The sequence below is a fragment of the Acomys russatus genome, chromosome 28, assembly GCF_903995435.1.
Source record: "Acomys russatus chromosome 28, mAcoRus1.1, whole genome shotgun sequence".
Classification (NCBI taxonomy): Eukaryota; Metazoa; Chordata; class Mammalia; order Rodentia; family Muridae; genus Acomys; species Acomys russatus.
In genome coordinates this window covers 39,732,509-39,747,944 of record NC_067164.1, presented here as the reverse complement: position 1 = coordinate 39,747,944, position 15,436 = coordinate 39,732,509, and the positions used below count along the sequence as shown (strand labels likewise).

General features: G+C 44.6%; 1 protein-coding gene across 1 annotated transcript; it reads right to left on the bottom strand.

The window, feature by feature from the left end:
• Nucleotides 1–5,116: 5,116 nt before the first annotated feature.
• On the bottom strand, nt 5,117–13,815 carry Ibsp (integrin binding sialoprotein). Its single transcript, XM_051170625.1, has 6 exons — nt 13,762–13,815; nt 13,621–13,671; nt 13,461–13,538; nt 9,836–9,901; nt 6,314–6,475; nt 5,117–5,824 (listed from the first exon to the last, which is right to left on the bottom strand). The coding sequence occupies exons 1-6, from the start codon at nt 13,813–13,815 to the stop codon at nt 5,273–5,275; spliced, it is 963 nt and encodes a 320-aa protein (XP_051026582.1). The 3' UTR covers nt 5,117–5,272.
• Nucleotides 13,816–15,436: the final 1,621 nt, after the last annotated feature.

The window sequence follows — 15,436 nt, the reverse complement described above, 5'->3', positions numbered from 1 at the left end:
GATCTGCCTGTCATAAAGTTCTTCTTGTAGGTTTCCAGGACCCCAGCTATCCCACTCCTTGGAATATACCCAGAAAATGCCCTGCCACACAACAGAGACATATGCTCAACCATGTTCACAGCTGCTTTATACATAATAGCCAGAACATGGAAACAGCCTAAGTGTCCCTCAGTAGAAGAATGGACTAAGAAACTGTGGTACATTTACACTATGGAATACTACTCAGCTATTAAAAACAAGGAATTCCCGAAATTTGTGGACAAATGGATTGATCTAGAAATTATCATAATGAGTGAGTTCACCCAGAAGCAAAAAGAGACAAATGGTATATACTCACTTATATTGAGACACTAGTCCAAGGGATACGTCCCATGAAAAACTTTACTTACCAAGAAAGTGGGTCAGCGGAGAGGACATCCTATTGAGACTTTAGGCGAGAGTAGCATGGGAGAATGGGGAAATAGTAGGACCCACAGCATAATTCACTTTTATTTTCATCTTAGGAAGACATTTTATTACAACTTAAGATGACGACTCAGAGGGTGTAGTTTAAAATGCAATTGTGATGATCCCAGCCAGAAGGACCTGGTGGCACTGCTGACACTGCTGGAAGTGGCTACTAAGCTTTGTTGTGTGGCCTCAAGGGGGAGAACACTGCTCATCCTCAGAGCAGTTTTACCTTCAGGGGCTGTTGCTGTAACTAGCAAAGCCTTGAAATGGGCCACAGAGAAAGGGACAGGGTCATCTTTTAGAAGCAGGTACTTTGTGGTCCTGTGGCTATTCTCAGCTCACCACCACCCTGCCTGCCTTTCCCCTAGTTTTAGTTGAGTAAAACTCTCCCAACTTTGTCTCCTCTGTGCTCAGCTTCAGCCTTCTGCGTGAGCCCATCTGCCCAGCTAGGACTTGAGCTTGCCCTCAATAACAGAATGTCCTCCCCTCTGTCACCTGTCACCTCTGATTTATATCATCTTGTAATGCTAGGGATACTAGGAACTGACATTTTGCTGCTCCCATGTCTATGAGAGATAAACTGGCTAATTCCATTCGAGCCTGTCTCTTTGTTTGTGGAATCAAGATAGAGTATGTTGTAGGCTCAGTTCTCTTAACAAATATATTTTATTATGAACTTATTAACCAAGAATACCTCCCTTATAACCTGACTAACCTAAGCAATAGGAAAAGAAGATTAAAGAGTGTAATAACAAAACCATAAGGATATCAGTTCCAAGGAACGATTCTCCTGGCGTAGTCAGCAGGATTTCATCTGCTGGAACCTGGAGCAACCAGAATCTGGAACCTCAGCCAGAGCCCGGAGCCCCAAAGCCTTCCCTGGAGCAGTTTTCTCTAGGAGCTTTCAAAGTGGAGCGATGAAGAGCGAAAAACTATCCCAAGTCTCCAAAGGCCACGCCTCCTGTTTTTGGCTCACATTTATATCTCCTCTCAGAATTTGTTCAACAATGTTTTTCAGCTGGTTAATAACCAATCTGCCCCACATGGTGGTTCGACTTCTAAGGGAATAAACATCACCTGCTCTCTCACAAGTATTTTTCTCATTCCCCACTTGTGATCTAAACAAAAAAACATGTTTATCTCTCCTTCAGTATGTCAATCTAGCAGCGGCAACATGGGCCTGTTACAAACCATTCTGCTGCTTGACACCCCTACAACGTCTAAGAATGTTGCCCTGGAAGTCTACTTTAGTAGGAGTGGAGAATGGTAACACCCACTTAATTATACACCTCACCAAAAACTACCTGGGCTGTTTTGGAAAGCATGCTTGCTAGGTAAGCTGATTTGCCTTCCTAGTAGCTTAGAAATATAAAACAATAAGCAAGCAAGCAAACAAACAAAAAATGCCCTGAAATCAAGAATGTAGGGGTCAGAGGGAGGACTCAGGAGTCAGTGGGAGGAATGAGGGGTCAGTGGAGAGACTGAGGGCTCAGTGAGAGGACTGAGGGGTCAGTGGGAGGACTGAGGGGTCAGTGGGAGGATTAAGGAGTCAGTGGGAGGATTAGAGATCAGTGGGAGGTCTGAAGGGTCAGTGGGAAGACTGAGGGGTTAGTGGGAGGATTGAGGGATCAATGGAAGGAGTAAGGGGTCAGTGGGAGGACTGAGGGGTCAGTGGGATGACTGAGTGGTCAGTGGGAGGAGTGAGTGGGCAGGAGTTAGGGCCAGTGGGAGGTCTGAAGGATCAGTGGGGAGGACTGAGGGGTCAGTGGGATGACTGAGTGGTCAGTGGGAGGACTAAGGGTCAGTGGGAGGACTGAGGGTCAGAGGGAGGTCTGAAGGGTCAGTGGGAGGAGTGAGTGGTCAGTGGGAGGAGTAAGGGCCAGTGGGAGGTCTGAAGGGTCAGAGGGAGGACTGAGGGGTCAGTGGGAGGACTCAGGGGACAATGGGAGGACTGAGGGGTCAGTGGGAGGATTGAGTGGTCAGTGTGAGGACTGAGGGTAGGTGGGAGGACTGAGGGGTCAGTAGGAGGACTGAAGGGTCAATGGGGGGCTCTGAGGGGTCAGTGAGAGGACTGAGGGGCCAGTGAGGGGACTCGGTTGACAGTGGAATTCTACAGTCAAGAAGGAAACTCATTTCATCAGACAGGCACAATTTGGAAGATGAGACTCCAGGAAGGAAAACAAACTGAGGTTTCTGAAGCTAAAGCACAGCCTCTGTACAGGAGAGTGGGGGGGTGTGTGTGTGACAGTTGTGAGTCACAGCCTGAGCCACAGCCTGCTGTATGCTATAGGAAGCTGGAGCCCATGGCTTACAGAAGTACATTGCCCAGGAGACCAGACCCTCTGCCTCCAGAGCTCATGAGCTTCGCACCATTCCAGGAGAAGATCCTGGCTCTGAAAATGGTCAGCATTCAGGTCATAAGACCTGGTTGGTTCTAAGCTAATTGTGGTATAGGACAAGGCATATTGGCAGGCAGTGCGCCGAGCACTGGAGGCACCTTCCCACCCAGCGCTGATTCGCACAGCAGCAAGAGCAAGGGCTGTGTAATGCTGTGTAATGCTATGTAATGCTGTGTAATGCCGGAGAGCTCGGAACCTAAGCCTGCCTGGCTTGCTTTAACCCTTCCTGGCCGTTTCTAATTCCTTTGTTCATCAATAAAAATGAGGATGATAATAAGTGGGAAACTTAAGTTATTGATAAATGATACATTTTAATATTGTAAGATGTTCTTTGCATATGTTAAGAATCTTGAGAATGAGAATAGTATTATGATTATACGAGAAAAAAAAAAGCATTGCTACAGGGGGAGGAGAGAATGGAGGAATCACACCATAAAGGCCATGCTGGCCTGGAAGTTTCCATCCTGTTGCATCAGACACTGGGATTGCAGACATATACCCTGCTTGACAAATTCTCCGTGTAATAAATACTGAAGTAGTTAGGGATGAAGCATCATGGTCTCTACAATGGTTTTGCAAAGAATTCTGGTGTTTGGTTGGTTGGTTGGTTTGGGTTTTTTGAGACAGGGTTTCTCTGTGTAGCCTTGGCTGTCCTGGACTCACTTTGTAGACCAGGCTGGCCTCGAACTCACAGTGATCCACCTGCCTCTGCCTCCTAAATGCTGGGATTAAAGAATTCTGTACACATGGGGGGACAGAGAGAGACACAGAGACAGAGAGAATGAGGGTAAACGTGACAGAACGTTCACCCGTCATGAGTTTAATATTTAGTGTTAATTACCAACCCAAGAGGATCCAAAACCAAATGGGGGGGGGGGCTGGACTCTGGGCATGCCTGCTGGGGGCATCTCAATCTTACGAATGGATAAGGGAAGATCCTCCCACTGTGGGCAGCACCACTCCCTGGTTAGGATCCTGGGCTGTACAGACGGAGAGAGGAACTGGACAGCGGTGTGCATCCACTGCCCTCGGCTGACGTGAGCTGCTGCCTTGACGTCTCTGCGGTGATGGCTGGCACCCTCGGACTGTTAGCGGGAATAAGCACCTTTCTCCTTAAGATGCTTTTGTCAGGAAAAGAAGCTAAGGCAGCGACGGTGGCAGGTGCCGTGAGGTGTGTGCACCAGTGCACCAGCTTCTCTGTTAAGGTTGCAGGTATATGTGTGTATATGTGTGTATATGTGTGTATATGTGTTTGCATGTATATTTCTATGTACTCTGTGTGTTTATATGCGTGTAGATCTTGTGTGTGTAATTAGTATGTGTTCGCATGTGTGTATGCCTGTCTGTAATTTGTATGTTTGCATGTATATGTGTGTGTGTGCAGTTTGTGTGTTTACATGTGTGGGTGTAGTTTGTGTGTTTGTATGTATGTGTGGAAGAGTTTAATTATCCTATTGTAGGCTCTGCCCCATTTAAAAATTAAATTTTGTAGGGATAAGCTTACCAGAAGAACAGAGGACACCCAGTCACAGTTGAATATTACATAGAAAATGTCATTTATTTAGCATAAGTTTGTTGCAGATATTTCACAGACAGTAATTATTCATTGGAGGGGGCAGTTGTATTAAAAACCAACCATTGTTTATCTGGAATTCAATATAAAATGAGCATCTTACAGCATGTACTCATGCTCGTTAAATTTGGTGTCTCTAAGATGTGCCATTTGTTCCCTAGTGTGTACAGACAACTCTGCTCTCAGGTCTCAAGCGTTAGCCATGTGGATACATTAAGGAAAGAGTGTCCCAGATCCTCCGGGGTTTAAGCCACAGTGGAAATCAGTGTTGCTTTGTAGCTGGGCTCTTCCTCCCTCCCTAAACCCACATGCACTCCAATGCTATCTCTTTCTACTTAACCTTAACACATTTGAAGGACTGCATGTTTATTTGTGATAGGACTCCATGTGTGCAGGTCACATAAAATACACAAGGATGAGAATTGAACCTAATACAGTATTAGGAAGTGTGAAAAGGAGCTACACACTTAACTGCACGCAGTGCTGTAAGTCAATCTCTCTGGAGCCTTCTCGTACAAAGAGTATGTCTGGACAGTTAGCAATAGCGCGCTCAGCACAAACACTACAGAGCTACAACCTCAAAGCATCCCGTCTAGTCCCCAGCTCAAAGCTCCGGCCATACTGCTCCACGATGGCCCTGGTTTACAACGTCCCTTCAGTGAAAAAAAAAAAAAAAAAAAAAAAAAGCCCGCTACAAACAGAAGCATTTGCGGAAATCTCTCTGGGACTGTAGCACCATTCCGCATTGTAAAAACTTGCACGCCTGTTCTACTGCACCTTCCTGAGTTGAACTTTGAAACTGGTAGCCGGGTGCAAGGACAGAATGGGGGACTCAGCCCAGGAGGGGCCTTCACTGATGGTAGTAATAGTCTTGACCCTCATAGCCTTCATAGCCACGCCCCTTGTAGTAGCTGTATTCGTCCTCATAGGCTCGGTAAGTGTCCCCGCGAGGCTCCGCGTTCACGTTGTCATAGACTTCGTACTGAGAGTTGTACTCGTTGCCTGCTTGTTCGTATTCTCCCCAATACTCAGCAGTGGTGCTTTGTACGGTCGGTGGGGAGGTGGCCTCATAGGCTTCGGGTGATGGGGTCGTGTGATGAAACCCGTCCAGCGGGACAGTTGCCGTGGGGCCCTCACTGGTCTGCTCCCCGCCACCGGCTGTGTTTCCTGCGGTACCTGCTTCAGTGACTCTTTCTTCCTCGCCTTCTTCGCCGCCATTGTCCCCTCCGCTGCTGCCGTTCCCGCCGTCCACCTCCGTGGAATTGGTGCTGGTGCCATTGACGAGCTGCTCGTTTTCATCCACCTCTGCTTCTTCGTTTTCATTTTCTTCCTCCTCTTCCTCTTCCTCTTCTTCGTCGTCACTTTCCTTCGTCTTTGCAGCCTCGCTTACAGCGTCTCCAGCCTGCAAAGGAAGGTTTGGAATCATCCGAATCTTAACTGTGAAGAGAAGCTCAGAACTTCTGGACTGATGGCCTTGTTACGGGTGCTGTTTTGAGTTTTGAAGAGAATTTAATTTGTGAAGGAATTGGTGATGACATAAAAAAAAAATTCAGAATAGATACCTTTGTGATGGGCTTTGGTGGGTTGCGGGTGTACCTGAGAATCCTGCCCTGTGGGCTCTGCGTGGGGTGCTACCTCTCTGGCCTTTCATTCATTATGTTCCGTCTGCTGCTGGCTTCAGCTATGACGTAAACTGTCAAGTAATCGCTAGGGAAGGAAACTCACAGAACATCACCCCTCATTTGTAATCAGGGAAAGCATATCTAGTTTTCCCTCTTTGATGAAGCAGTAACATCCATAAAGTTGGTATCAAATATTATGTGTATGGTGTCAGGGGAACTGGGGCATCAGCAGAGAGAGGAAAATAGAGACAGCTTTTGGGGCTCAGTACCTTCTTGGGCAGTTGGAGCGCAGCTAACCCGGGCTCTTCTGCAGTGGCCGTCTCTGTGACGTAGCTGGGTGTCACTCCAGCGAGGGTGGCGTTCTCAGCTCCCGGTTCTTCCACGTCATTGCCAGCGGAGTCTTCATTGGTTTCCTCCTCATTTGAAGTCTCCTGGTGAAAACACCCAGAGTTCAAAGTCTACTGCACCTGGGATAAAGCTCAAGCCTTGCTGCGGCTTTGAGGCACTAACCAGTAATGAATTTCAGCTGAGTCACAACTGCCTCCCTATATGTCATTTCCCTCCTTATTTCTGAAAACTCAACATTCTTTAATCCTATTTATCCAGCTGGTAGGATGCCTCAATTATTTATGCTTTCTGTTTTATCAGCTCAGTGGTATTTGTGCTTTAGATGTCTGGCGCACAATTGTTTCTTCTGGACATGAAACTCACAGTCGTGCAGAGCGCTAGTACATAAAGATGATTAAAAAATCAAGACTTGAGCAAATGTACATCATAATCTTCAACATCTTTGTTCTTCTAGTCACGCTGTGAGGTAACAGTTTGTAAACTGAGCTAGTCCAACAGTATGATTAACACCTACTAGTGAAAGTCTGGGTCTCGTATGTATAAGCTTATGTATTTAAATGAGTACCAGGCAGTTGAATTTACTTGAAAGGTATTTCTGGGAGGATAATGTTAGGATTTCAGGAAAACAAACTAAATCCAAGTTTGGTCTGGCTTATGGAAACAAATTGACCAAAGCAGGTGTTTTTTTTTCTCATTAAGTTTGTGAACGCTGTAGTTTCTGTGAAGGGTTTGATCCAAGCCAAGTCTACCGTTTCAAGCTAGGTGTGCCCGGTATCTCATGAGTGCTGTGCTGTCAGGGTTTCTTAGTAATTCATTCAAACAGATTCAACTTAGTGGTATAAAGAGAAATTACTAACATCATTGGAAAGAGGCTGAGACTCAGAGGCTGTGCTAGTGGGCTCCTGTACCCTCACTTCATTGAGGAAAAGCTGGAAGTCCTGTGGTGATGTAACACCCCGTAAGAAATCCAATGGACGAGGACTCACTGATGGCCGGGCCAGGACTGAAGAGCGGCCGACCTCCCAATGTCTACAGTGTCTCCTCTAGGATCCTTTCTTGGCTCAGAAACATAACTGGAGACTGTTCTTGTGCAAATGAAGTAAAAAGGGAAATGGGTAGGGCTGGTGCTCAATCTCAGGCTCCAGGTGTCTCACTAGACAGAAAAGGTTATGCACACATTTTAAGACCAATTAACCTCCAGAACCGGGCAAAAGGTGTGAAACCTGGAGCACCAGCTGTGTAGGCGAGGGTGGGGCTTTGCCTGGAGCACCAGCTGTGTAGGCGAGGGCGGGACTTTGCCTGGCTGCTCCTGCTTCTGAAAGCCCATCAGTTGCATTTACTACCGTCAAACCCAAGCGCATCTTTTGACTCAGAAGCTACACCTGAAATAAAACAGCCTCTCCAAAACCAGAGAGCGCAGTCACTCAAAGAAGTCGTAGAATGTTGCCAGCAGCAAATGTGTAGCAGCCATAATTTGGAAACCACCAAAACAACCATTTTCAAATGAATCATACATTGCAACGGATTGCTACCAATACTGGGTGAGGATGGTGAGGGTCAGATGGTTGGGCCTCTGAGGGTCAGAACGACAGAGGCCTCTTACAAAAGGACGTATGTGCATTCTATATATAGACTGTATACACAGATACTGTATAAAAGTATATACAGTATTGCACGTAAAAAAAAAAAAAAAAAACCAAGCAGAAGCCAACCTATTGAGTGATAGTCAGACTCATGCAGTCCAGGTAGAGTTGACCGACGCAGTACTAGGCATGCGCCATTTTCTGTATTAGTGCTGATGCTGCTCACGTCTTCAGTTTCTAAAGTTTCAATGAGCTGATAACGTTACCTTGTATGTTTCAATACAAAATTAAGCAAGCTTTAAATACTTTAAAGTGTGTGTGTGTGTGTGTGTGTGTGTGTGTGTGTGTGTGTGTGTGGTGTTCTAGTCAAATAGAAAATGGGCCCAAGTAGCTTCCTCACGTGAACACAACCCTGGGGTCTGTACATCTAACTGGAACCATCAATTAAATTTTAAAGAAGAAATGAAGATGAAAGCATGTCAGGAATGGAGGATCCCTGAGTCTGCCCACTTCGCCATGGTGACTGAGCGCGGACGACCTTTGGAGCATCTGTTCCTTTGACACTTCAAATCCAAATCATCAAATATTCACGGGGCCGCTGCGTGCACAGGAACGATGCTAGACAGTGTGAGTGCTTACAGAAGAGGGCACAGAACAGTCCTTTCCTTACATGGAGCTCAACGTAGGTGTCCTGGGTCTTAGGGGATATGTGGAGGTGGCTGGCAACATTTGGGGTGTCATAACTTTGTCAGAGGCCTGATCCTTCTGTCTTCGCCACCATCTCCACCACAGCAAGCCAAGAACTGCTGCCAAGAGATGCCTGGTGTAACCGGCTACGCAAAAGCCACCTCACAGTCGCCAGGCACAAACCAGCTGTAGTGGGTGCATGCGTCTTCCTTGGCTTTGGGATACGAGTGAACCGCAGCACGATTCCGAAGGGCACGGCGCGCGCGCGCGCACTCGTACTCGTTTTTCTGGCCCTGGCTTGGCATTATTTTAAGGCCTGCCCTCAAGTGGTCAGTGTGATAATAGCACAGAGAATGTTACTTAAGCAAAAGAAAAAACTAAAACTTCATCCTGGTCAAGTTGCCACATCTTTTGCTTTCAGGAGAGCTGACACAGATGTTCCTTTTTTTTTTTTTTTAACTGTCATTTCCTATTCATAAATACCACCTAGAAATACCCAAATTTAGAAGGTTCCTAAGCCAAGGGTAACTATAATTGACTACCCAGAAAAATATATCTTAATTGGCATGCTTCCTTAGACAAGGATGTGAGTTATAAATGTAATGGCATATTATTTACAAGCTATAATACATGAACTTTAGCCATGAATTACAGCAATTTAAATGTTTAGGAAGATGTTTATATGTCTTGAGTTTCTGTAGTCTAAATATTAGAAAAAAAAAACATTAAATTATTCTTAAAGAGATCGGCTGCATTCTGTAGATTAAATCGGGGCACCACTGTAGAGGTTTCCCTTGGCTTTCTATACTGCCCACCAAGAAGTGGACCACAGCAAGGTTAGGAGTACTTTTTTCCTGCCTACTATCATGGGCACCAAACACAAATAAGTGGCAGGCTGCTTTTTAATGGGTTTTGCTCTTCCCTTAAAATTCAGGCACCTTTACTTTTGTGTACCGTGTCTAGGTGACTTTAACCCCAAATTGCAATGGTGTTTGAGGCAGGTTATTTCAGTTGTTTCTAATTTAAATAGCATTCTACCTGTCCAAAATAGCAGTCTATGAGTAGCTGGCCTGGTGGAAATGGCTATTTTCTGAGCCCAGAATTCATACATCAGTTTCCTGTTAGCTCCTTGTGCTGCTTGGCTTGTTATGAAGAAATTTTAAAATGTTTTACCTCTTCCTCCTCCTCCTCCTCAGAGCTGTCACCATCTCCATTTTCTTCAGAAGAGTCGCTGCCACCCTAAAATACACACATGCATATAGTGTGTCCATGTGTATACACACATGATGCATAGATACACACTGCACACAAGGAAAATTTCCTGACAATTGAAATGTAACATGGAGATATTTATGTACACTTACCACTGTCAGCTTGATTGATTTTCTAGCACACAGAGGTGCCGAGCTGATGTGAGAAGTGGGTACATGTGTGCATGTGTGAAATGAAAAGTAAAGAACAGTGTGTGGAAGAGGGTGTGCACTTTCACTCCCCAAACATAGATAATATGCTGAAATACTGCATTTTATGTAAAAGCCAAAATTTTAAAATCACAAAATTGCTTAATTTGGAAAGAATGCAGGACCTACCAGGCACAGCTCTCCAAGAAGGAACCATTCAAAAAAGTGTGATTTCCACGAACATAGATTTCATTGTCTAATTTCCTTACAATATATAGGTGATAATGATTTAGCTTACTGTAAAGTGCAAACTGCTATTTGATAATTCTCTTAGATACTATAATCGAAATTATTATAATTTTATTTAAAGAAATTAAATTTATGTTCCCAGCTTTTCAATTTAATTAAAACTAATTTTTAAATAACTGATAGATACAAGGTTAGATTGGATAAAAGATAAAAGTTATTACAATTAGCTGTGATTATAATAAGTTAAACAAAGATTATACATATGAAACATGAGTCAGTGAGCTTTACTGGGGTCTTTCCCGTGTTGCTTTAATGCCCCCCCCCCTTTTTTAATATTCTTGCAGTGCTGTGGGTCAAACTCAAGGCAAACGCTTTACACATTAAACACATCCTCATTCTGAGGCTTCTTCTTAAAAAAAAAAAAAAAAAAAACTAAACTAAATGTAAGTCTAAACAAGCATCAACACTTCCAAGTCAAGAAAGGAAATTCTTCTACCAAACACAGCCCAAACTGGGTCTCTTTCTTACTCGGCACCAGCCCCATGGCGCCCTTAGGCCTCACGGGCATCCCCAACCCCATTCTGCCATTTCCACCCATCAGTTTTAGCTTTGACCCCGATGATCGGTGAAGCATCCTGTCCTTGGAGACCATGACTTAGAAGGACCGTTATCCTCTGGGTTAGGAATAAGGCTGCAGGAAGGCTCATCCGCGTAGTGCTCACGGCAGTCCCCGTTGGCCTCCTGCTGCAGGTGGCCACGTCATCCAGCCAAGGAAAGGAAACATTTGTTGCCTTGGGCCAATAATAACTTAGGGTGGAAAAAGAATACTTGGGCCCTCCCTGTACTGCCTAGTACTTGTCTGTCCCACACCTGGAGTGGAATAAAACAAACCATTATATTTGAGCTATTTCCATTTATTAAATCAAATATAGAGGATCACCGGCGCTGTTTCTCTCAGCTGGGAGTGTGCTGGGTACTTTTTAGGCTCCCTTCCCTCTAGTTTCCTCCCTAACTCTGCTAACATTCTACTAGTGTGTGTGTTGGGAACCATTTAAAGCTATATAGAACACCTTAAGGGTTTGTATTTTATTTTATTATCGTTAAATTTAATTATTATTGTTTAATCACTTCCCCCCCCTTTTTTTTTTACTTATTACCAACTTATCACAAGTTTTTCTGATTCTTCCAGAGTCTTTCATATATTTATATAGGCACATGAAAAAAAGATAGATAGATAGATAGATGATAGAAGACAGAAAGACAGATGTCTTCATGGAAGATATTCTGAAACCCCACATTGTACACTAGCTGAATATGATAAAAGAAATAAAATTAAATCTTGTCCTCTGCAAGTTGGCATGCTAATCAAATAGCATCTTAAACATAAAATATAATTCTTCATTAAAACAGCACAGGATACTAAATTAAGCTGATTTATACTTTTCTTTGACAGTTCATCATAGAGACAATCTATAGCAGACTTGCCGATGGCTTTGCAACCCGTCTGCTGCGTTACCTACAAGTTGGTAACTTACATGTGATTTCCCACAAACAGCTTGACTGACTAGAGCGGGAAGGTCAGAGTTAATACAGTGTAACGCTTGGGGTCAGGATGACCACTTTGGATGCAATAGAAACTGGCATAAGTTAGGAGACATCAAACTTTGTAAAACAAGAGCTTGTCACAGATGTCTCAGAAAATTGTATTTGAGGATTTTTTTTTTTTTTTTTTTTACTTAATAACAACTATCTTACAAGTTCTACTTAACTTTGTCAGGCCTCTATGTATACAATTCATGAGAAAAGTCTACTTGACTTCTGTGGGCTTTGAGCCTATCAGTAATAGAGTAACTTTACCAATATTGGTATCCGATGGACCATAGCTATAAAAATTCCTAGGACGGAATAGATGTATCTAGGTGCTAGATATTTCAGAAAAGTTCGCCAGCTACTTGAGAACTAGAATTTATATTGTTTCTGTTTTAGAGAGAGAACAATTTTGCAAATGGATCCTGTTTATTTCTGGACCTGAGGCAAGCCAGAGACTGGAAGACAATTCTGAAAGCCCACAACTCTTGTATCATCCGTGCTCATATTTCTGTGGCCGCACAAGTTCCCTATAATTATGATGGTGCTGGAAATACTTGGCGATTACAGTTCCCTATGATTGCGTGAGCTGGAGAGGGGTTAGCCTGACACATGCTGAGACTCGGAGCCAAGCCACTGCACCAAGGCAGCGTCCTCAGCACCCTGCTGCTCGCAGTCCTTGTTGGTCCTGGGTCAAATGGCACATAACTGGTGCTCTGGACCCAAACTGTACAGAAGTAGTGTCACTCTAGTCTATTCTGTATTTAAAATCGACACCACACCCTTCCGTCCAGTATTTATAGGCCTCACTTACAAGTAACCCAGCAAAATGGGAGGTCTCATTTTTACCTATAGCTATTTTTTCTTCTTGTTTACAAATTTTAGTGATTTTTTTTCCCTTAGACTTCATACATTTCACAAGGTTGTCTCTTTTCTCCTCAATTTTTGAGCCAGACCCCATTATAACTGTGTTTCGTGTGTGTGCAGCTCTGACACATAGCAGGGTAAGGGGTCTGAAAAGCACTATGGCTGATGGTGAGTTACCAAGACTACTGCTGTCCAAAGCCTCTGGTGCCCCTGAACCTAGCTTTTCCCATGTGTGGAGGACACTGAAATGTCACATGTGAAGGGCTGGGTGGGGGTGCTGAGTCACATCAGCACGTCTACTCCTATAGATTGTCTCTATGATAAACTATAGAAATTATAGCATGAATCAGCTTAATGACAATTAGTGATCTTATCACTGGCTTTATTGTCAGCAGCTGATAAAATGGTTCGTTTTTTTGTTTTTTGTTTTTTTTTTTTTATCAGCAGGTTAGCTGAACACTGGAACGCCACATGCCACAGTGTTTGCTCCTATTGCCTCGAGGCTTCTACTCCGTGTGCTGTGTCTCCTGTGTTAAAGAAAACTTAGAATTTTTTAAATAGTAAGTTCAAGCTTCCATAGCAAGAAGTCCCCTTGGATGAAACGTGTTGAGAGTGATGCAGACACTTGAGGGTTAAACCTGATCCCTGTAATACAAGTTTAGTGAGTGGGAAGGAAAATTAAGTTTTACACTGACCTGGACTGGAAACCGCTTTAGAGCAGGGTAAAAGTAGGCATGCTTATAGAGAAAGTAGCGCGGCCGGTACTTGAAGACCTGCACAGACAAAAGCACCATCGTCACGTTGGATGCGCACTGGTATTAAGTAGGCACAGAGAAGTTTTCTGAGGTCAGTTACCCCGTTTTCTTCAGAGTCCTCTGCTTTGGCCCTTCGATGGAAATTTTTCATCTGTTGGAAAGAACATTTTTCTGTTACATACCCTGTTTGCACAAGGATGCGTAACTACCCAAAACACAGACTTTCCCGTAATGAACTTACAGAGAAAGCACACGCCATTCCCAGAATGCCGAGCAAGATCAAGGCGGTCCTCATCTTGCAGCTACTCCTGCAAGCAAAGAAAGGATAGAATTAATCGACATTAAAGCATAGCTCATGGCTCATCTGCTCATAAATGACCCAATTGATCTTAACTCACTTAATTCCCATTTGAGCCCACTGTAAGCGAGTTCCTGGCTGGGGAGGTGTAGGCACTTGCCTGCCACACGTGGGGAGCCTGTGCTTGACCCCCAGCCTCAAAAATGTCTATGTTTGTTTTCAAAGTTCCTCCACCTCTCCTGTAGATGTGTCTGGACGGCCCTGAGCTCCATATTTGATTTACACATTTTTTTTTCTGTGATTTTTCATATGAGGACACTGGATCCATGCATCTAGATCTAAATGGTTGGGGTGCTTCACACAGAGGTGGAGAAACCCCCAAATACCACTGACAAGGGAATGCCAACCACACTACCAGCTGGCTTGTCAGTGCAGCTGCACCTTGTTTGGTGCCTAATAGTTAAAATTCAAGCAATTCTCAAATGTGTGGAAATGGGCTACCGGAAGTTTCCAACTTTTATGCAGAGAATTTTAACTGAAAGTTCATCCTTAAAATAGGCAGAAGGGAGCCTTCCACCCAGTGAATACCTGTGAATACTTCACAGTCGGTTTAGGGCCTGCAAGAAAGAGGGGGAAATGAGAGGAAGAGGGAGGGAGGGAGGGAAAGAGGGAGTGAGGGAGGGAGGGAGAGAGGGAGAAAGAGAGACAGAGACGAGGTGGGGGGTGGGGTGGGGTAGGGTAGGGGGAGAGAGGGGGAGATGGGTAAGGAGAGTGAGAAGGGGAGGGGCAGATAGAGGAAGGGGGAAGGAAAGGGGGAGAGAGGAGAAAGGAGAGCAGAGAGAGAGAGAGAAAAAAAAAAAAAAAAACTCCTAATATATGAAACACTATCCCCATAGCAGGAGGACGAGCTCTTCAGAGTCTTATCTGGAAGGTATCAGGTAAATAAATCTCCTCAAACTAGGTCTCCTCAGCTCCATTTCAGTTTCCCGGCTCTTAGTGTGGTGCACCGGGATGGGTACAGCTGCTCTATGGAGCAATCAAAGAGGCAACTGTCAGCAGGTGGGTAGTCCTGCGTGATCCTGGGGCACAGGGAGAGCGCCCCACCTCCACACGGCTTCATTATAAATAGAAGCAGACACCGGAATGCTGCCCTAAGATTTGATTTTAAAACTCTATCCCCTAGAGCTTGAACAACTGTAGCTGGAGTCCCACTACCTGCTCCCTCACAGCTGATGGGAGCGGCTTCATACAGGGTGGCGATTTGGTGACATAACAGGAACAGCAATGTTTCCAAATACATTTTGTAAAGAAATATTTAAAATGTGCAAAATCCATGACATGTATAACACTCCGTGGGGTTTTTTTTTTTTCTTCAAATTTCACCTCATCGTTGGTGTTTGCTACATCTACACTGAGTGTCAGGTGCTAAAATCACCATTGTGCAGAGCAAAGCATGAGGCACTGTGGGTGTGGGAATGTTGATTTGATGTGTACACACAAAGAAAGGGGGTGGAGCAAGAGAGAGAGGGAGGGGAAGGACAGGAGGGAAAGAGAGAGAGAGAGAGAAGGAGGGAGAGGGAGGGAGGGAGGGAGAGAGAAAGAGAGAATAGCTTAGCAA